The sequence below is a fragment of the Candida oxycetoniae genome (assembly GCF_023343755.2).
Source record: "Candida oxycetoniae strain CBS 10844 chromosome Unknown scaffold21, whole genome shotgun sequence".
NCBI lineage: Eukaryota > Fungi > Ascomycota > Pichiomycetes > Serinales > Debaryomycetaceae > Lodderomyces > Lodderomyces oxycetoniae.
The window spans coordinates 26,271-47,444 of NW_026055450.1; the positions used below are offsets into that span (position 1 = coordinate 26,271).

The following is a 21,174-nucleotide window of genomic DNA, read 5'->3' on the forward strand; positions in this document are numbered from 1 at the left end:
CTAATGTTTGGGGATCAAAATTGAATTTGAAAAATAATAAGTTTGTCTCCACTCTTTATTGAGCAGAGTTGTAAAGTTGTAATTGAGCAGAGTTGTAAAGTTGTAATTGAGCAGAGTTGTAAAGTTGTAATTGAGCAGAGTTGTAAAGTTGTAATTGAGCAGAGTTGTAAAGTTGTAATTGAGCAGAGTTGTAAAGTTGTAATTGAGCAGAGTTGTAAAGTTGTAAAGTTGTTCTTTTTCTAAATCAAGGAGAGTTTTAAAGTTGTTCTTTTCTAAATCAAGGAGAGTTGCACTTTTTTTAATGAGGAGTTGTACTTTTCTTTCTTGCGTGACATTATTGTTTAATGTTTTCGTGGCGACAATTTGCCAACAAAGTGGTAAATCACAATCCAATTATAATTTGTTTAGAGTAGCAGTAACCCCCAACTCGATTAAAATTAAGCAACTTCAAATTTAGAAACTTTTAATTTAGTAGTTTGGTAAATAGAGAGGTTGGGTTGTAGTTGAGAGAAAAAGTGATAAAAAGAGTCGCTTTTATATGGCTACATAATGCTTATATTACTAGTGTCGTCGGTGTAGTCAATGTGCTCGATAGTGTTGCGTATCACTGTACGACACACAGTTTTTACTAAAAGTGCAATTTATCAATATACCCAAGACTTAGTAACCTCATCACCAATCTAAATCTGAAATTTTGTCTCTAATAAGAAATCAAGAAGAAAATAGATCATTTGGGTGCGACTATAGTAGCCACCGCATGCATTACCTAAATCGTCTTTATCAAGGATAGGCTATTTTTGGCTCGTAAATAGAGCCTGCAGAAAAGCGAAGCAAAAAAAAATAAATAAAGAAAAGTGTCTGATTTCTTTTCAGACTCTATAAAAAGAAGACACAAAAGCAAAAGATCTCAAATTGAAATGACATTTTGTCTATGAGCAAATGAAAAAGCAATGATATTATCCACCATTTTCAACATTTTCAACAACTACTTCTCATCCCTCACCAGTTGATTCTCCAAACAATGGTTTATACTGTTGTGCTGTCTTCATATTGTTTGCAAATTTCAGGTCTTCAATGAGAGATGAGCTGCCGTTTTTGGGTATAGTACACTACCCTCGTTATTTTATCTTTGCGCATCGATACATACATACTTTAAATAGAACTAATTTTTTTCCATTTAATATCTCCGAGGTGGGAAACACGAGAGAGCCCTCCCTCCCCACCCACCCCTTGATTTTGCATGAAAATACATCAGTGGTAGCCATCAGCACCACCATTATTGATCTTGACAGATTATATAACCTGTCAAGATCAGCTACAACGCAGAGCATAAACCAGAGTACAGCCTTTTTCCCTTTTTTTTTATGGTTGTATGTTGTAATAAACTCTGCCTCTCCCCCGTGCTTCCCCCGTGTCCCTAAGCTACCTCTCCTTCTATTTTTCCTTCCCCCCCCCTCCTCCCCCTTTCCCTATTTTCTCTATTTAGCAATGAGATTTTCTCTTTACAAAAACAAAAGTAATCTTAGACCTTACACATAAGCAAATCAAGAGGAAAATCACAAGTTTGCTAAAGGATTATAAAGAAAGAACAAGATCCGCCTATTCTCTTTCATCAAATAGCCATATCTTTACAACCTCGTTTGAGCCTCACCACATATACTTTAATCTCACTCATCTCACTACAACCAACCATATCTCACTACAAACTCAGCCTTTACATCCTTTACTACCCTTTTCATACAAACCAGTCACTCTTTCTAAACTTCCTTTACTCTGGAAAGGATGTACTAACACTCAGCCAAAAGTCATCCACTTTTTATTTTTCTTCTCTATTGTTGTTCAATACTTATTATTTTTCCGTATCTAATTATAGCTTTCCAGCTGCAGACACAAAGCTTTCATCTCAACTAAATAATACCAACAAGATATATATATATATATTGCTACCAAGTGTCAACAACAAGTTTCCTCACTTTGTAGGTACAAAACGCAAATAGCATTTGGATTTTAAATTTTTCTTTTCTATATTTCACCCATTTCAACTTCAGTGTAAGATTTCATTCGTGGCTGATACTTCAATACCAGCAATCACTCTTAGTAGTGTGACCATCACCGCCACCACCTCTGCTGCCACCACTGCCATTGCTACAGCCGTTGCTGCCGTTGTTACCTCCTCACCAACCTTACCGTCATCTTTGCTAGAAACAAGTTCATCAACTGCTAGTGCAAATAGGCGAGAAAAAACATTAGATTTGTCTTTCTTGCTGACCAGTAACACACCTCCGTCCACGATTTCGTCTTTTACAGAAAATCGTGTAGAGTCGTCTATTGGTGAAACTTCCCTTGCTCTTACAACTGGGGACCCATTCACATCTGCTTTTACAACTACACCTACTTTTTCTTCAGCATCTACACCTACACCAATCACAACCAGCTCCTACTCCCCGATTACTGCATCTCCTTCTACTTCATCTCAGCTGACAATGTCTGATTCAAACACAACATCACTAGTAACACCAACTACTTCCAGCTTGAACTCAGTATCACCATTGTCGTCGCTCTCACCCATAGCATCATCACCTACCACATCTTCTGATACATCACAATTGTCTACTAGTCAGCAAACACCTACTACTCCAAGTGATCTGTCATCTCCCGCCGCTACCACTTTTTCTCAAGTTTCATCCCCTTCCGCTGTTTCACAGCTATTGTCAAGTGATACGTCATCAAGTGTATATACCACACCATCAAGTGACAATGTTTCTTCTACAGAGTCCCCTAGCTCTTCAACTATAATTGCATCGGCATCTTCGTCAGAAAGTGCCATCGTATCGTCGTCGTCGTCGTCACTTGCTGCATCTTCATCCTCGTCTTCTACAGACCTTTCATCCACAAGTTTTAGCTCAGAATCAAGTGTTGTTCCAAGTACAAGTACTCTGACCTCCTCAAGCTCAGACTCAAGCACATCATCCTCCATATCCTCAACAACTTCCTCCACATTTTCATCTTCCCTCGTTACCACTACTTCATCCTCCTCTTCATCCACCACCACCACTTCTTCTTCTTCTTCATCTTCACCTTCTTCAGTCTCATCCACCACTACCACATCATCATCATCATCATCATCCGTTTCCTCCACTTCTTCTACGGACGGAGTTCTCACATCCTCAACAGAATCGTCCAAGAATCAACATAGCAAAACAACGTCATTCACTTCTTCCTATACATCAACCATTACTCATGGTGACACCACAATTACCACTGTGATTGCTATTCCCACTTCAGCAGTAATTGCAGACCATCCAACTTCTACTGCCGAGCGTAATTCTAAATTGATTGGCGGTCTCGTGGGTTCAATAGGTGGCACAATTGTCATTGCTTGTTTAGTAGTCATATTTTTATTTTTCAAAAAACGCAGAAGAAGAAATATCACGAACCAATCGCCAGATTTCAATAGTGCAATTACCGGCGGTGCACATGCACGAGCTATTGGAGGAGGAGGAGGAGTTGGTGGTGGCCGTGGTGGAGGAGACAATAATGACGATGATGAAGAAGATACTTCACTAGATGATAAGCATGATCATATTTTCCACGACTCACCAAATGGTAATATGAAACAGTCCAGGATGAGTTGGTTTAAAACCATGTTTGGAGGATTCGGGAATAGGATAACTAGGGATGGCAGCAGAGCACTGAATTCGCAGCTTTTAGGTAAAAACTCCAGATCAATAGCTGATGTTGGTATGGGTGCTGGTGCTGGTGCTGGTGCCGGTGCTGGTGCCGCAGCTGCAGGAGTAGGCACATTCCGAAGGTTAAGAAGTACCGATGATTTAGAGAACCAAACATATGGATCCACACCACAAGCGCGCAGAGTAGTAGTGGAAGACGATGACGATGGAGGTGATGGAGATTTTGCATATCGTGGAGTCACCAATGCTAATAATTTAGATTCCGTGTTTAGACCATCGAATAATGCAACTACTATGAATACTTCAGGGAGAAATTCAGCTAGAAATTCATCATATTTTGGAAAATCAGCTAATACCCGTGGTTCTTCCATATCTTACCTGGCAGAACCCAATGCTTTTGGTGATAATAGTAATAGTACATTTGCCGATCTGTCACCATTATCAGCAAATAACCGATTTACTTCATATGGCCATCCCTTAGCCTCACCGCGTGACTTTAATTTCAAAGAAGATCAGTCAGGTGAAGTACAACATGGTTACCATAATCATCATCAAGAAGTAGAACAACAACAACAACAACAACAACAACCATTTTATCAGAAGGGATACGGGAGTTCCGTGACGAATCCACAACCGTTGAAAGAATCTGAAGTAGTTCGAGAAGAAACTGTGCCAAGTTCAAACTACGATACTGAGGAAAGCTCATCCTCATCCGACGAGGAGTTCCATCCAAGTGATTATGATGATGAATCGTTTATATTACCTGGAGACGAAAGTAGAGGTAACAATAGTGCGGGTGAATATACTCATCACCAGCATTACATTAATCATGGTAGTAGTGAGTACCAACCTGTTCAACAATACACAGAGGATGCAGAAGAGAGAAGGTATACAAGACCATCACCTTTCAATCATATGGGAGCGCTTGGGAACAATGGGTCGAATAATTCATTGTCGAGGTTTTATGAGGATGTTTCATGATTATTCCTTTCTAAGAATAACATGGAAGTTTACGAAATCAATTGAGGATTGATTTAATATTTTTTCTTTATATAAATTATTATTTTTTTCCTGAAATAACTTAATTAATAATTCACGTCATTTACTTCAACTAAATCTAAAAAATGTACGACACTATCGAGCGACACTATCGAGGGAAGCGAGATAGTGGAGCATATTGACTAATGACACTATCGAGCGAAGCGAGATAGTGGAACCTACTGACTAATGACACTATCGAGCAACACTCAGTAGCTTCTTACAACACTATCGAGCGAAGCGAGATAGTGGAGCATATTGACTCATGACACTATCGAGCAACACTCAGTAGCTTCTTACAACACTATCTCGCTCTGCTGGGCAGTGAGCTCATAACCATAAAACGATGTTGAAAAGAATGCTAAAAAAATGTGTGCAAGTGCAAATATCAGCAACTATTTTGTCGAAGTTGGTAGCACTGATTAAGGCATTAATTGTAGATTATCAATACTTTATATTTTTTTATTTTTTATTTTATTATTTTTTTTTTTTGGCTGCAAAAAAGAAATATGAGATGAATTATTAAGTTTTCTTTTTTCCTTTTAGTTGAAAGAGGAAATAATACTATATACTGATTCTTGAATCTGAATGACACACGGGTTTGATAGTTGTAGTATTGCCCAACTATTCATTGTCCATTGTAGGATTGAGAACAAATTGAAAATTTCTTTAAAGACATTTTCTTTGCATTTGTTTGCATTAAACAACCACGCTTTCGCTACTCCTATTAGTAAGCTTTGTTCTCACTTAAGAGTAAGGCTCAATCATATCTAATACCTTCTTTTTTATATAATTACATACTAAATAAAAAATACTAACCTAGCATAGTTTTGAAAAAAAAAAACTAGGTTATTTTAATGCTTCTACAACCAAAACCAAATTTCGCTTACAATTAATATAACGTATAATTTCAATACCACAAAGTACAGTACGCGAGTTTGTATCGTAAGCAGAAAAACATTAGAGAAAAGGAGCTTCATTGCATAGGAAAACGTCAACATCGGGCAAGTTGTGCCCATTGTTGGGAGACACACAAAACAAGAATCAAGGACTAGTCCAACACTCGCTAAGTAAAGTTGAGAACAAAAAACAAAGTTTTCAATAATTTTTCCGACAAAATTAATCGCGGCTTTGCAAAGAAGATGAGATTGCAAAGTAAAATTGTCTTTGCGACAATATGGATAATTTTTCTTTTTATGAATAATTTTTCTTTTTATGGATAATTTTTCTTTTCTTTGTTTATTTGAAACCACGGCAATGTATTAAATTCCTGGTTACACACTATCCGTAAACCTCGAAGTTAAAGTTTTTTCGGGAAGATAGTTAAAATTCACAATAGTTGGAGGAGTGAAGATCTTTCACAGAGTTTAATTACATAACAATCGGGACAATACATATTATCCAAACTGTAAATACTAAATTTGCAAGCAACCTTTCCTTATTATACCAGATAGATTTGAAAACTAAAGATATAGTATTTTAAATTCAGTTCAGGAAGGGCCAAAGAGTATTATTACTTAGGCTCTAATACTGAAAATAAAAAAATAAAAAAGAAGAAAAAGAAAAAGAAAAAGAAAAAAAACTGGGTTTGATTTAATTTATCAAAGATTGATTTTAATGGTAGATTAGTGCAATTATTAAAGTAATCCAGATATGTCCATAGACCAAGTTTTATTGTATACATTTTGCATGCATTCCTATACATAGATCGTTTTTGTTGCATTAACCGTTGGCGTATTATCCACCCCTTCTTCAATAAAAGAACGTTCTTTTGGATGAATACCCAAGTATGTTCTTATTTGATTACAATTTGGAATACTACCAAATAGAAACATCGGGATCTAGTGTTAAAGACACTCCTTCTCCCCTCATCCCCTTAGATAAGTGCATCCCATTGTGTATCGCAATCTTTTTTAACTATAGGTTTTAAATCACACTCTTGGTAACCCAAGTTACATTGACCAAGGGATATTCCTTAATTGTAATGTATTTACTAGCTGTAAATGATCTTTTTTCATTGTTACTAGTTTCACATACATGAGAGGCGGGGGGAAATAAGCCCATTTGATTTCTTCACCCCCTCACACACACACACCCCCTGCCAAGTCTAAACTGGAAAAAAAACTCTATACAGTTAACAGCATTGAGTATGATTGTTAAAATTTTGATTTCATCGATTTCAATACAAAAGGAATGAACCCCTACCCCAACAATGCAATAATAAAAAAAAAACCATAAACCAGAAGATACGCACATGGTAGCGCAAATTATACATATATGTAAGTCTAACTTAGTTTAGTTGTAATAGTCCCTTCTTTTAGTCTATTTTCTTCTATTTTTTTTTGACAGCGTTGGACTAAAGGAAATGCAGGGCAACGTGCGTTTAGATAGATTATGCTTTTATTAAGAGATCTCATCGACTTTTGAGCTTCATTGTATGTAAACAAGAGCATTGAAAGTGACCAGTTAGATTTTGTCATTAAGATTTAGCATAAACAAAATATTGGGGAGACGAGGGGGGGGGGGGCAAGAAGGGGGTTAGTTTTTCCATTTATGTTGTAATCAACAGTTTTTGACAATACAATAATTGTCATAGCTACTGTATGACAAGATCTTGGACATGGTAAACCAATAGGCGTTTATTCCAACATTAAAAAGCTAAAGGTTAAATTGTGTAGTAGTAAAGAAAAATATGGAATGGTGTGAGTCAAGGTTTGTGTAATGAGTGATTTTAAATAATGTGTGACCCAAAACAAGAAAAGTAAATCTAAACCAGGGCTCCAAGACCGTGAGATGAGTTCAGAATCAGCTCAGAATCAGAGTTAAAGTCAGTTTCAAAAAATTGTAGCTTATACCAGTCTTGGGTTTCCCTCAGACTCTCGGTTGGCATGACTGTTGTCGGTGCAACGGTACATATGCCTATACAAATATATATACAAATATATATATATATATATATGCGTGTATGTGATAGGCGTCATTTAGTATTATGTGACTAAATTAAAAATGTTTCTAATTAAGCTTTATTATTATTTCTATTATTTAGTTAAATTGGAATTATAATTTATATTATCGAGGAACTTTAAAATTGGCTTTTTTAAATTGAAAGGTTAGTAAGTGAGCTCTCTTTTCACTATTTAGATAGAGTACAGGTGCTATTGGTTACCGATAATTAGTCTACTGATATGTGTTTTTATTTTTTAGTAATCGGGTAGTGATAGAGTTTGGAAATCCTACCCTCTGAGTACTTTTCCTACATGTGGATTTAAAGTTCTTACTTTCATAAAACCAAGCAAATTAAAAAGTGAACTAAGCATTAATAACTACAACAATAAGATTATTCAATTTAAATTTTCAAAAGTAAGGTTTTTGGTGAGGAGAAGGAAAGCTTTTTGTTACTTGCATTTTTTTTTTGCTCATTATTGAAACAAAAAAATAAACATAAAAATTACAAACCTTATTACTACAAAGTAAAATAATTGCAATGTAAAAGAAATGAACCTGTTAATTAGGTGAGCCTGAAGAGTAAGGGCCTTGCACACGCTACCCGAAGAAGCCAGTATTCACGTTATTGCACGTGAGTTACCTCAATGTAAGCTATATTTTTATGTACGACATAAAATGCGACATTCAAGGGTGCAAATTAAGAGATGAAATATAGAAGAAATAACTAAACATTTAGTTTTCATAACTTTAGAAAAAGAATAACTGATAACGAAGTAATGGAGATAAGAATTGTTATTTCTTCAAAGATATCTAATATCTGTTTTGTCTAATGAATTAGTCTACTTAACTTGTCCATTACTAGAAGCTACTCTTAACTAAATCTTGAGAAATAATCACCTATCTCATCGCGGGCAATTTTCATATATGAACGACTCTAGGAAAAAGTTACTCCTCTCAATTAGTGGCTCCATCTTCAGATCTCGACACTTCTCTATTCACCATTGTTGTACTTTTTTTTTTTACAAAACAGCTCCTCTATAATGCACACAACTAGATCGGTGTGTGTCCAAAGTTGATAGCTATTTGCTTCAAACTTGAAATGAGTTGCTCAATACACTCAACTAATTGATGGAAAAAAGAAAAGCTACACTATCATAGTCGGATTCTAAGTGATTTGTCGCAAACTGTCGTGGATAAGATACACGACAGTGTCCTTTAAAAAGAAGAGGGGAACTGTTTCCGATTTGGAGCATAAACTAGATAAAGTAATGAAGGCATGCGCGCAACAGCAAACCCTTTTCTCAGGTTATATTTTGCCTTTTTAACTTACCAAGCAAAAACTTATTAACTATAACACAACTAAAAGAGAAACAAAAAAAAAAAAAAAAAAAAAAGGAGGGGCTATTAAAAATTAATGGGTTNAAAAAAAAAAAAAAAAAAAAAAAAAAAAAAAAAAAAAAAAAAAAAAAAAAAGGAAGGGCTATTAAAAATTAATGAGTTCTAGAAGTATGTTCATCTTCAGGGACCTTGTAACGCCGAATTGTAATACCTAAAAAAGACTTGTTCGAATTCAAGCCCACTCCTTACACCTTGGCGCGAATCCAATAAATTACACTCAGTAACTCTGGGTCACATAAGGAACAGTACTAGTAGGTTAACTGGAAATCAGACTTATCACAAAACAGGGTGTTTTTTATTTTAAAGTTTTTTATTTGGCTATTGATATTATGGTATCGGTTGACAGAAAAACCTAATAGAAACAAGTCTAAATAACCAGGTAACTTTGGCCTCTTCCCCCTTTGCTATTCAAACCCGTGTGTACTCAAGGAGGCATTCAATTTGTAAAGCCAGCGCTTTGCTAGAGAATTTGAGGCCATTGCCCAAAAAATAAGGAGATTTTTTTCTGCTAACGGCTTACCACCACAACCACAACCACAATAAACGTCCACTAAAACAATAACCATAACCAACCCGCGACTACAATTGCAGTTGCAATTTGCAAATTTTCAGAGTTCACAGAAGTTCTACTATCCAATTTTGGAATAAATAAATAAAAAAAAAAGTCACATCATCAATTGAAAGAGAGAGGGGGGGAAGGGAAGTACCAGTTGAAAAAAACTCGACATTGCCTTCCTGCTTATCAATTATTTTTTTCCCTTGTTATTTATGCTTTTTTATTTATTTTTCATTTCTTCCACAAAGTGAACAAAAAGCTCAACTGAATTTTCAAACCTCAAAACCTTAAAAAAATCATTTTTTTTTCAATAAAAATTGCCAAATTGCAAAGCTTGTAAGTTGAAAATACAAGCTCAAAAAAAGGGACCCAAGAAAATATATAAGACAAAAGCACTCAAAGTTTAAAGCTTAAAAAAACTTTGAAAAAGCTACACACGCACCAGTGTTTTGTTATTGTTGTTGTTATCCTCCTTATCCTTCTTTTCCCGTTCCTTCTTCATCCTCCTTTTTCCTTTTCATTGTTTGTTTTACCTCATCGTCTTCATTTACTCTCGTCAGAGAAAAATATTAACTATCAAATTGGGTCATTTTCTTGCATCTTTCCTTCCCCTCCCTTCCTTTTTGCACTTTATTTTCGAGCATTGTTCCTCCTTTTAACTACAAGAAAAAGGCATCAAGATATATATCAACTTCTTACCAAAAAAACTACAGGAGTTTAACTTTTTTTTTTTTTTTAATACTTTTTCCTTTCACTGAGTATTTTCCTCCACAAATATTACAGGGAGAGCAAATTTTTACTCCTTCACAAACACGTTGACTAGACTTATAATTGACAAAACATTCAACTGACATTGGAGATATTTAATCAGGGCTAAATTTCGTTTTTAACAAGCTTTGACTTTTGACTTTTTTAAATCCTTATCCACGGTTTTTTTTTTTTTTTCTTTTAAGCCAGATACAGTTTTTTAATAACTGAGTGCATCTCATCTTCGCCATTTTTACCATTGGTTAGAAGTAGCTGAAGCTGAAAGCAGCAGCGGCAAACTACAATATAATATCCACTTGTTAGATCTTCTTTTGGGGCTTTTTTTTGCCGCCGCAATAGCTGTTATTCCCAACTAGATTTACTTCGTTTCTTGCTGATTGAAGAGAAGGGAAGTACAATAAGAAAAAGAGGATTAAACAATACAAATAACCCTAACTACTTTGATCGGCTTCGACATAATAGAGTATACGATCTGGTAAGATATAACCATTGACCGCGTACAGTCAAAATTCTACAAGGAAAATACAAAGCTTTTACAAAGCTTTTGTTTGAATAGTTTTTCTCCCTGTTTAGCTAAACTCAAAGAGTATTAGAATAATTTTATTATTAGAGTGTCAGATAAAACACCAAATTGTGACCAATTGTAAAGTCATCATTCCATAACTAACTACCACCGCCTGCCTGTCCGCCCCAGCTACGACCTGGTACTTTTCATAACACTCAATCAAAAATTCAGAAAAAAATAGAACAAGAATAAATATTATATGCAACAACTAAGTGTGTCACATTACCCACACCCTTTTCCTACTATAGCGTTGAATTATTCACTATTTTATATTTATTCACATTACTCATACCTAACCAAATAGATTATTATTCCCAATTATATTATTATCACTATTGCCAATAATATAATAACCACTTGCAGTGTCCAAAATTTATTGCTTCTAAGGGAACCAAAAAAATATTCTATTAAAATTGACCTCAATTTGAAACATATTATTTTATTCAATCTTTGGGGTCCCTTTTTTTTTGGTCACTATTGTAAATACCCACGGTCCATCACATTATCATACCATATCATACATTCCATTACCTTATTTTAACAGTAGGACTTCCCCTCCTTTTTTCCCATTTGTTCATATTCCGCCGGGTAAGAGAACCCTGCTGGAATATAATAAAGTTCAACACCAGCAACAGGGGAAGAAAAATAGTTGCAAAATTTTTTTTTCTTTTGGAATCACTACCACCTAAGCACTATCAGCAACAATTAAACGCACACAAGTACAATATCAAAAGCACAAGCACAAGCACAAGCACAGGCACAAGCACATAACTTGTTTATTCACATATATATATATATATATATGTTCAGTTATCCCCTCCACTAAAAGTTTGATTCTTCAATTTTTAACAAAACTATTCAACAATCGAACCCTTCAAGCTCAATCCATTTGTTTCTTTTTTTTTTTTTTTCGATTGCAAAAAACCAACCTTGTGGCACTTTTTCAAAGAAACAAGAGTTTTAAACATAGACAACAAAGCTTAAAGCCATTCGCAAGAGACTTGAAGCGAAAGCCAAATTTCTTTGAAAAAAGTACATATAGGAACCAAACCAAAAATAAAAAACATATCTCAATATTTCTGCCATTTTCCATTTTCATTTTTTTGCTTAAAGAAATGGCGACATCAAAACTATCACCTACTTTTTATGGCTATATAGGATCAACTAAAGATGCCTTGTTAGTCATTCAGGAAACTTTAGATAAACAATTAGAATTGGTGCCACGAAGGCCACATGAAAAGGAAAGACTCCAATTAATCAAGTCAGGAAATGTGTTTGTATTTATTGAGGAGCATTCAGGGATTAAACGCTGGACTGATGGCACTGCTTGGTCACCTTCACGAATATTGGGTCGATTTTTAGTATATCGAGAACTAGATAAAAATACTATAGATGATAAGGATGGCAAGAAGAAAAAGAGGAAAACGAGTACTAGTAATCCAACTAATATAACTCCAACTAGCACAACCAGCCAGCATCATCTGCATCAGTTGCATCATTCCCTGCACCAAATGCTTCATCAAGACTCCTTACCTCATGCACAACACACGCTCTCTCATCATCATAGCCAACAACTGCAGCAACACCAACTACAACACTATAATCACCGCCAATCACATCAAGATCACACTATTGATCCTCTAGGCCATCATAGAAGAATATCAAATTCGCCTATCCCTTCCTCGCAACAACTGTTGCTATCTCGTGACGGTCAAACTTCAACTACTCACCACCGTTTGATACCTCCAAACACAATACCTGCATCAAACTCATATAGCAATAGTAGTGGCATCAATGAGAATTCGGACTATACCAAGAACTTGCTAAGTGGACCTCTTGTAACTTCATATGTTTTCAAAGATCAAGGACTAATCAAAAAGACATTGTCATTAACCACAAAGACAAAAGACCTTCATTTAGATAGAAGAGAAGAAAAACAAACAATACATTTAATAAGCTACTATAATGCTCAAGAAGTAATGAATGGGAAACTACAAAGACCTTCTGAAACAGATTATAAACATGTCCAGATTTCACCTTCATTATGGACCGCAGTCAAGGATAGTTCACTAGGTGGGAAAGTATCTATTGAGGATGAGGCGTTTTATTTCTTAGATGGGAATTATCAATTGCAAAATATGTCCATGTTGCAACAACAACAACAGCAACCTCTTCCATCATCACTACAGCAACAGCACCATCTACGTCATCAGCAACAGCAGCAACAACAACAGATCCAACTTCAACTATCAGCTGGCACTCATACCGCAGCCAATGATTTGAAATTGAGCTACGGCAAGTATAATAATGGAAGTATGCTGCAACAACAACAGCAACATCAACAGCAACAGCAACAGCAGCAACAACAACAACAACAACAGCAGCAGCAGCAGCAGCAGCAGCAAGTACCTCAACAGTATTACCCAACTGTAGAAAGCGCAACATTCATTAAAAGAGAAGATGATTCTGGTAGTAATAGTGATCTTAATTTTATTAACCCATTTGGTGGAACTCATCAACCAGTGCAAGTTGCTGGGTATCCAATGGCTATTGCACCTAATTTTAATAATTATATGTTGATGCAACAACTGCTGCCGCAACAACTGCAACAACTACAACTGCTGCAACAGCAGTTTCCATCTTCAAGTCAATACTCACAACTGCAAATGCAAATACAAGCACCTCAACAACAATCACTGCTGCAACAATTTTCAACTTCAAATCAATACTCACTGCAACAAATGCAAATGCAAGTACTGCAACCATCACAGCTGCAACAGCTGCTGCTGCAACCCCAGTATAGCCAATTCATTCAGCCTAACAATATAGCTCAACTATCTTTGGGCAATACCAATCTTCAAGAAATGTACCATAATCATTACCCGGGAATGCCTCTGCAACAACTGCAACTGCAACCTTATCCTCAACAAGCATCTACAAATGCAATCTCTGCAACTAGCTCCTCCAACGCATCCACGTCTCAGCAGCAGCAGCAGCAGCAACAACAACAACAACAACCATCGTTTACAGTGGTGGCACTGTCGGGAACCGTATTTCCATCATCGGCAACTGCAACATCAGGATCAACTCCAGGAACAAGTATAACTACTGCATCGGCATACCCACAATACCATTTTAGTTCAGTTTCCTCTGATCAGTACTCTTTAGGTAATGGGTCCGTTAGTTCGATGAGTAGTGGATTATATCACCCTCCAGTTTCATCAAGCAGCAGTTTGGGTAGTATACCAATTTCCAATAGTATAGCTGGTAAAACTCGGAAACTTAGCAATCAAACTCACAGCAGTTCAGGCAGTTCAGGAAAAGTTCCTACTACATCCAATTTCACTGGAGGTAATAATGGAAATAGTAATAGCAGCAGCGTTATTGGTGGGATAAATTGGTATGGTAATAATAGCTCATCTACTAATTCGGTGCCCATTGCAAGCAGTAGTAGTAATGATGGATACTCTTCAACCACCAATACAATTTCATCTACTATAACAAATGCAAATGTGAACTCAAATACAACCACAAGTAGTCTCAATTCTGGGAGCAGTATTGGAGGTCTTGCAAATCTGAATTCTTCTTCAACTACTTCAATCGTTCCTACTATTAATCTGCAACTGAATACTTCAACATCAACATTATTAGCTCCTGACTCCCATTATACTCATACTAGTTCCTCATCAACAACGACTGCAAATAACAGCAACAGCAACAGCAACAATAACAATAACAATAACAACACTAACAGCAATAACAACACTAGTAACAACAACAACAACAACAACAACAACAACAACAACAACAACAACAACAACAACAGCAATACATATAATCGACAACATCAGTACAATCATCAACCCGTCAAACATCAAATGTATCCCCCCTCCACTATCCCCCACCAGAATAAATGGACCACCTCATCATCTTCAACAAACATTGCACACGTTGCACCCATGGCGACCGCTACTTCTACATCTACAACAGGCATTGCTTCTGCCCCACACTATTTACAGACTTCAGGACATTTAGGAGGTACCAGCGCCATTAATGCTAGCTCAGCTAGCGGTGCGGGTTCAAATGCTGGCTCTGCAAGTACGATATCTGCTGCACACGGAAATGACGATCCGAGTGAGAGTCTTAGTGGTGGTGCTGGCGGTGGTGCTGGCGGTAGCGCTGGCGGCACAGAGGGTACTGGTAATAGTAATTCCACTGCGACATTTTTTTCCAGTGCTGTTTAGGTACAAGACAAACGTCTCAACAGTATATGAATGGCATTCTTTTCTTGATGGATATGGATATCATTGTTTTCTTATATTATATAGGCTTTTATTCTTCTTGTGTTAACTTACTTTGATTTTATTGAATTGACAATGAGCTGGTATGTCTGGATGTAGTATATCTACAGTGATTGTAGCTCTGCACTATATCACCACCGCCACAAGTGTCGCAGCCGCCGCCGTTGCCGCCGCACGCATGCTCAGTGAGAAGAAAAAAAAAAAAAAAAAAATTAAATATTCGCTGTACTGTATTCTTTCCGAGTGAGCTTGACAATACCACATCTCTTTAGTTGCTAAATAGGTATTGTGCCCATTGCCAACCCCATCAACAGGTCTAGGACTGATTAAGAGTTAAACCTCGTTATTTTTTCTCTTTTTTTTTTCTGTAAGCTGGAGAAGAAAAGAACAGAAACGAGGGGGAGGGGACCCACGAAATCTGTGCACATAATTCCAAGTGAATGACCACCAAGTGAAGCCATTATTAGAGACAAAGATGTCGATACCGGATAAATCGCTACTACAAACAGTGGACGAACTAAGTCAATTACGTGCACATGTCTCTCAATGTCAAGCTACTTTAAAATTAGTGCTATCTACAGCACCTACAATGGAACGATATAAGAGTTTATCACACTTTGTAATGAGCAATGAAACACAGAGCGGTTCTCCTCTCTATCAAAATGAAATGAAAATGACTATTGATAAATTAAAAGAGCTTGTAAATGATTCACCTCAGATCAAAGTCGCTGTTCGTATGAAACAATTGTATGATCGCAGAAGACTACCTCTTATTCACAAATTTTGTGAGATTAACTTCAAAACTGCCACGGGATTACTGGATGGAGGTTTGGCTGATTTCTTGGAGTTTGTTCCAGAAAATAGTGTTGGCAATAGTCGAAAAAAAATGAAGGAAGAAGAGGGGAGTAACAGTGGTTTTGTTGATGCGGATATTTATTCATATCCTCCAGCATTACCCAAGATTAACAACCAGAAACTTCTCATTAGAATCACAACGGATAAATCATATCGACAGCTTTCAGATTTTGTTGAACTGAGTATCCTGAAACTTAGCAATAGTCATAATGGGAAATTATCAATTCGAGGTAGAGCTATATTAGAATGGCTACTTTTCGAAATCTTGGATGAAAAACTACCCCATGTGTATGAAGAAGATCTTACTGTTATTAGAAGTAGACTAATGTCTAGGGAAATGCTCGCGAAATTTTCCTTTGGGTATGGGTTAGTAGATGCAATAAAGTATAACTTATCAAACGAAGCGGATACTGAAGAGAAAATGGATGTGATTGGGAAAATCTTTCTTTCATACATTGCTGGTTTGGAAATGGAAGAAAAGGATATTAATTTAATCAAAAGGTGGTTAGGTAGATTATATGAGCCAATGATTAACCGTTTATCAAGTTCAAATGGTTACTACGGTAATAGTAACCCAGAGACAAAAATTGGTATGGTTGAATTAAAAGCGCTATTTCAACTGGTTACTAATATCAATAAGCTCCCATATAAGGATATAAACTTCAAAATCATCCAACTGAAAACCGATCCTTTTGTTGCTGAAATTTTGGTGAATGATCAGGTATTGGGACTTGGATCATCAGTGACGAGTTTTGAAGAGGCTCAAGATAGAGCAGCAATGGATATTATCAATGATAAAACGAAGATTGTTAAAGTGTTTACTATAATGAAAGAGAATTATCTTGCTAATCAGAAACCAAAGAACATTACAGTATCAGATACTGGCCTGGTACCATGTACCAAAATTGAAGGTGCAAATTTGTCGAGTTCTATTCCATCGCCATTAATGGCACCAAATGGTCTCCGATCATCATCATCATCATCGAGAGCCTCTCCAATTGCAATGAGGTTGGATTTAGAAGAATACTCACCACCCGGATCAGCACCAGCACTACCAGCACCACCAGCATCTAGTTTGCGTCATCAACCATCCTCACCATCGCCGTCCCCATCACCGCCACCATCTCCACTCCTACAGCCAACACAGGAATCATCAACAGCACCGCCGCCGCCCGCAACAGTAACTTCAACTCGCAATCAGTTTTCTCAGCAACTGTTTCCATTAAATCGATCTTATGATCAATTCTCAACAACAACAACAACAACTTCTCAACCTGGTCGTTATGATCAATATATGCATTCGTCATCAGGCCGATATGATCGATATCAACCACAAAAATACAATCCTATATCAAATACGCGCTTGTCAACAACAACGGCAACAATACCTATCAGCACCACCACTAAGAGCACTTCCTCTAACTCGACCATTAACTCCTCCCCGGCACACACAACGTCCCTTTTGTACCGAAAATACCCTAACACAGTTTCCGAGCCGCAGCTGAACGAGTATTCGTCATTAAATCTCGATCCTAGTATTCCTGTAATTCCATTATCTCATAGAGATGTAGATATGAAGGCTAAGAATAACCTTTATGCAAAATTAGGGCCAATGCAATTAAAAGCTGATTATGAACAATTCCGCATTGGGCTGGAGTTTCATACTTGTTGTAGCGTAGAAGGTGTTAAATTAGGATATGGAATTGATACTACGAAACAGAGAAGTTCTCAAAAAGCAGCAATGGCTGCTTTAATGAATAGAAATGCATTGATTGGCTTTGGAATTAACTTTTAGAAAATAGAGAGGCACGACACTATCGAGCGAAGCGAGATGGTGGAGCAGCACTGAGTATACCGACACTAGCTACAGAGAGAGAGGCACGACACTATCGAGCGAAGTGAGATGGTGGAGCAGCACTGAGTATACCGACACTAGCTACAGAGAGAGAGGCACGACACTATCGAGCGAAGTGAGATGGTGGAGCAGCACTGAGTATACCGACACTAGCTACAGAGAGAGAGGCACGACACTATCGAGCGAAGTGAGATGGTGGAGCAGCACTGAGTATACCGACACTAGCTACAGAGAGAGAGGCACGACACTATCGAGCGAAGTGAGATGGTGGAGCAGCACTGAGTATACCGACACTAGCTACAGAGAGAGAGGCACGACACTATCGAGCGAAGTGAGATGGTGGAGCAGCACTGAGTATACCGACACTAGCTACAGAGAGAGAGAGGCACGTTACATTAAGGTTTCTATGATTGATGTTGAAATGAACGATTTGTAAATTTTGTATGATATTCCTGGCCCACAACCTCTATCACATACAAATGAAAGGAGAACTTTTATTGATTGTTCATTTTACCATTTGGTTGCAAGAATTTTTTTTTTTTATATCACCTGCCGTCCCGGAGTTATTTTCGTGAAATAATCTTTTTTTCCGATGCTGTAAAGCCGGGATGGCCAATCAAATGTCTTAGAATGCTATAAATCAAACAAAAAAGAAAACCTGGGGGAAGGTGGTTCTGGATTTTTAGCACCAAAAGGCTAGTACCATCTTCTAGAGATAGAGACTATTTTCATCTACGGCCTCTCCCTAAATGTCCATGAACCGATACTCTTTTTTTTTTGGGTACGTATCTTCTTCCCTTCATGCACCAACCAGCTCAGCTCGATTCTACCTTTAATTACTTTTCTAAATTTTCTTTTTTTTTTTTTTTTTTTTTTTTTTTTTTTCTTCCTCTAACAACGTTTCTCAAATTTCATATTCGTATACATTTGAAATTTTTTTTTTTCTTCTTTCATTTAATATCACCAGTACTTTCTTTTACTTCTTGGTATCCATTAGTTGTTTTTGCTAAAGGTAAGGTTTTTATATATTCAATCATTATGTCTGTTAAGCCATTACAACCAAAGATTCCTGATTATACTATTTCGGATTATGCGAAATTTGCTGTAGCTGGTGCTATGGGATGTGGTGTTACACATGGTGCTATGACACCTATTGATGTCGTTAAAACAAGAATCCAATTAGACCCTCAGGTTTACAACAAAGGTATGGTTGGTTCTTTCAAACAGATCATCAAATCTGAAGGTGTTGGTGCTTTATTGACTGGGTTGGGTCCAACTGTTTTGGGTTATTCTTTACAAGGTGCTTTCAAATTTGGTGGATACGAGTTATTCAAAAAGCAATTTATTACTTATTTGGGATACGATACCGCCAAAAACTACAAAAATTCCATTTACATTGGTTCATCTGCTTTAGCTGAATTTTTCGCTGATATTGCTTTGTGTCCGTTAGAAGCCACTAGAATCAGATTGGTTTCTCAACCAACTTTTGCTAATGGTTTGATTGGTGGTTTCTCTAGAATCGCTAAAGAAGAAGGTATTGGATCATTCTACAATGGTTTCACTCCAATTTTGTTCAAGCAAATTCCATACAATATTGCTAAATTCTTGGTTTTCGAAAGAGCTGCAGAAGCAATCTACAATACCATTCCAACTCCAAGAAACCAATTGTCCAACGGAGCTCAAACTGCTGTTAACTTGAGTGCCGGTATCATTGCCGGTTGTGCTGCCGCTATTGTTTCTCAGCCAGCCGATACATTATTGTCTAAGGTCAACAAGACCAAGAAAGCTCCAGGTCAATCAACTGTAGGTTTGTTAGTTCAATTGGCTAAACAATTGGGTTTCAGAGGTTCGTTTACTGGTTTACCAACCAGATTGGTTATGGTTGGTACATTGACTTCTTTACAATTCACCATTTACGGTTCATTGAAAAAGACTTTACAATGTCCTCCAGGAGTTGAATTATAAGCTGAGTGGTTCTGCACTGTTTAGTCATGTACATTGTTTTTCATCGATTTTTCCAAAAATAAAAAAAAAGCTTCTTTTTGTTGTGATCCTCATAGACATTTTATTAATATACACACTACTGCTGTATAGTTTGAAAACTTTTTTGTAGTTAACCAAGGGCCTGAATTTTTCTGGCCATCCTCTATATGGGTATGCACTTTTAGAACCTTTTTTTTTTGTCGCTTTTTACAATCTACCAAGAAAGTACATATATGCATCTAAACCTTAACCCAAGCTTCATTTTAAATAAAAATAAAATATACCTTCTTATTAATGGGTGATGAGGCTAACTTTCCTTTCTTTTTTTTTTTTTTGCAACTTCTTAGAAGAAGAACTCTCCATAGTTATCACGTGACTAAAACCATTTTGGTTACGTCATCAAGAAAACAAATAATCTTCTAAATATGTGTTTTGCATTTGCTGCCAAAACGAAAAGAAATCCCGCATCAACTGCGTACAGACCGAATTTTGCAAATACTTTAAAATCAAAACAAGCAGGAATGAAAACTTGTATTAGAATAGATTGATTCTTAGCAATGCTTTGAGGTCAATGATTATATATATGAAAGCTCAACGACATAAGCAAAAGGCTAGATGAACGTTGGACGGATTTGAACTTTATATGAAAAGTGCTTGTAGCATCTGTGACTGCATTTTTGTTTACAATGTTTCTCACGTGATGAACGTTAAGAATTTCCTATCTTGTGAAGAGATTGCAACACTATCGACCAGAGTGAGATTGCAACACTATCGAGCAGAGCGAGATAGTGTCAATGACAGCTAGTGTGCTCCTCCACTATCTCGCTCTGCTCGATAGTGTCGATAGCTGCCATAGGGTTATTGGTATCTCCCGTAAATCTTTTTCTGTCCCCTTCACAATAATTTGCTTTATGTTATCTAAATCAAACACCCTTCCCGCATGACTCTAGCTGTCAAATCAAAAGCAAAAAAAAAAAAAAAAAAAATTATTATTTTCAAGCAATTCTTCTGGGATGGTAAAAGTTGGCGGTTAATTGTTAACATTTATACATTTTTGTTTCCAATTGGTTAAAATTGGGATTTACTTGAACTATTTCTTTTCTTGCCAGTGTTGCTCCACTATCTCACTCTGCTCGATTGTGGAGCAACACTCAGTAGCTTGTTACAACAGAGAAGGTATGTGACAAAAAAAGAGAAGTTGTGTGACAAAAAGAGAGAAG

At 36.7% G+C, this 21,174-nt stretch overlaps 4 protein-coding genes across 4 annotated transcripts; all 4 read left to right on the top strand. All coding sequences in view use genetic code 12, as the record gives it.

The window, feature by feature from the left end:
• Positions 1-1,021: 1,021 nt before the first annotated feature.
• KGF56_003096 (uncharacterized protein) lies at positions 1,022-4,670 on the top strand (the record flags this gene model as incomplete). Its single annotated transcript, XM_049324395.1, has 2 exons — positions 1,022-1,024; positions 1,998-4,670. The coding sequence occupies 2 exons, from the start codon at positions 1,022-1,024 to the stop codon at positions 4,668-4,670; spliced, it is 2,676 nt and encodes an 891-aa protein (XP_049179805.1).
• Positions 4,671-12,075: 7,405 nt separating this feature from the next.
• Positions 12,076-15,204, top strand: WOR1 (transcription factor WOR1; the record flags this gene model as incomplete). Its single annotated transcript, XM_049324396.1, has 1 exon — positions 12,076-15,204. The coding sequence occupies one exon, from the start codon at positions 12,076-12,078 to the stop codon at positions 15,202-15,204; it is 3,129 nt and encodes a 1,042-aa protein (XP_049179806.1).
• Positions 15,205-15,736: 532 nt separating this feature from the next.
• On the top strand, positions 15,737-17,911 carry CDL1 (Cdl1p; the record flags this gene model as incomplete). Its single annotated transcript, XM_049324397.1, has 1 exon — positions 15,737-17,911. The coding sequence occupies one exon, from the start codon at positions 15,737-15,739 to the stop codon at positions 17,909-17,911; it is 2,175 nt and encodes a 724-aa protein (XP_049179807.1).
• A 1,098-nt stretch (positions 17,912-19,009) lies between these two features.
• Positions 19,010-19,936, top strand: MIR1 (Mir1p; the record flags this gene model as incomplete). Its single annotated transcript, XM_049324398.1, has 1 exon — positions 19,010-19,936. One exon carries the CDS (start codon positions 19,010-19,012, stop codon positions 19,934-19,936), a length of 927 nt encoding a protein of 308 aa, XP_049179808.1.
• Between the last annotated feature and the right edge of the window lie 1,238 nt (positions 19,937-21,174).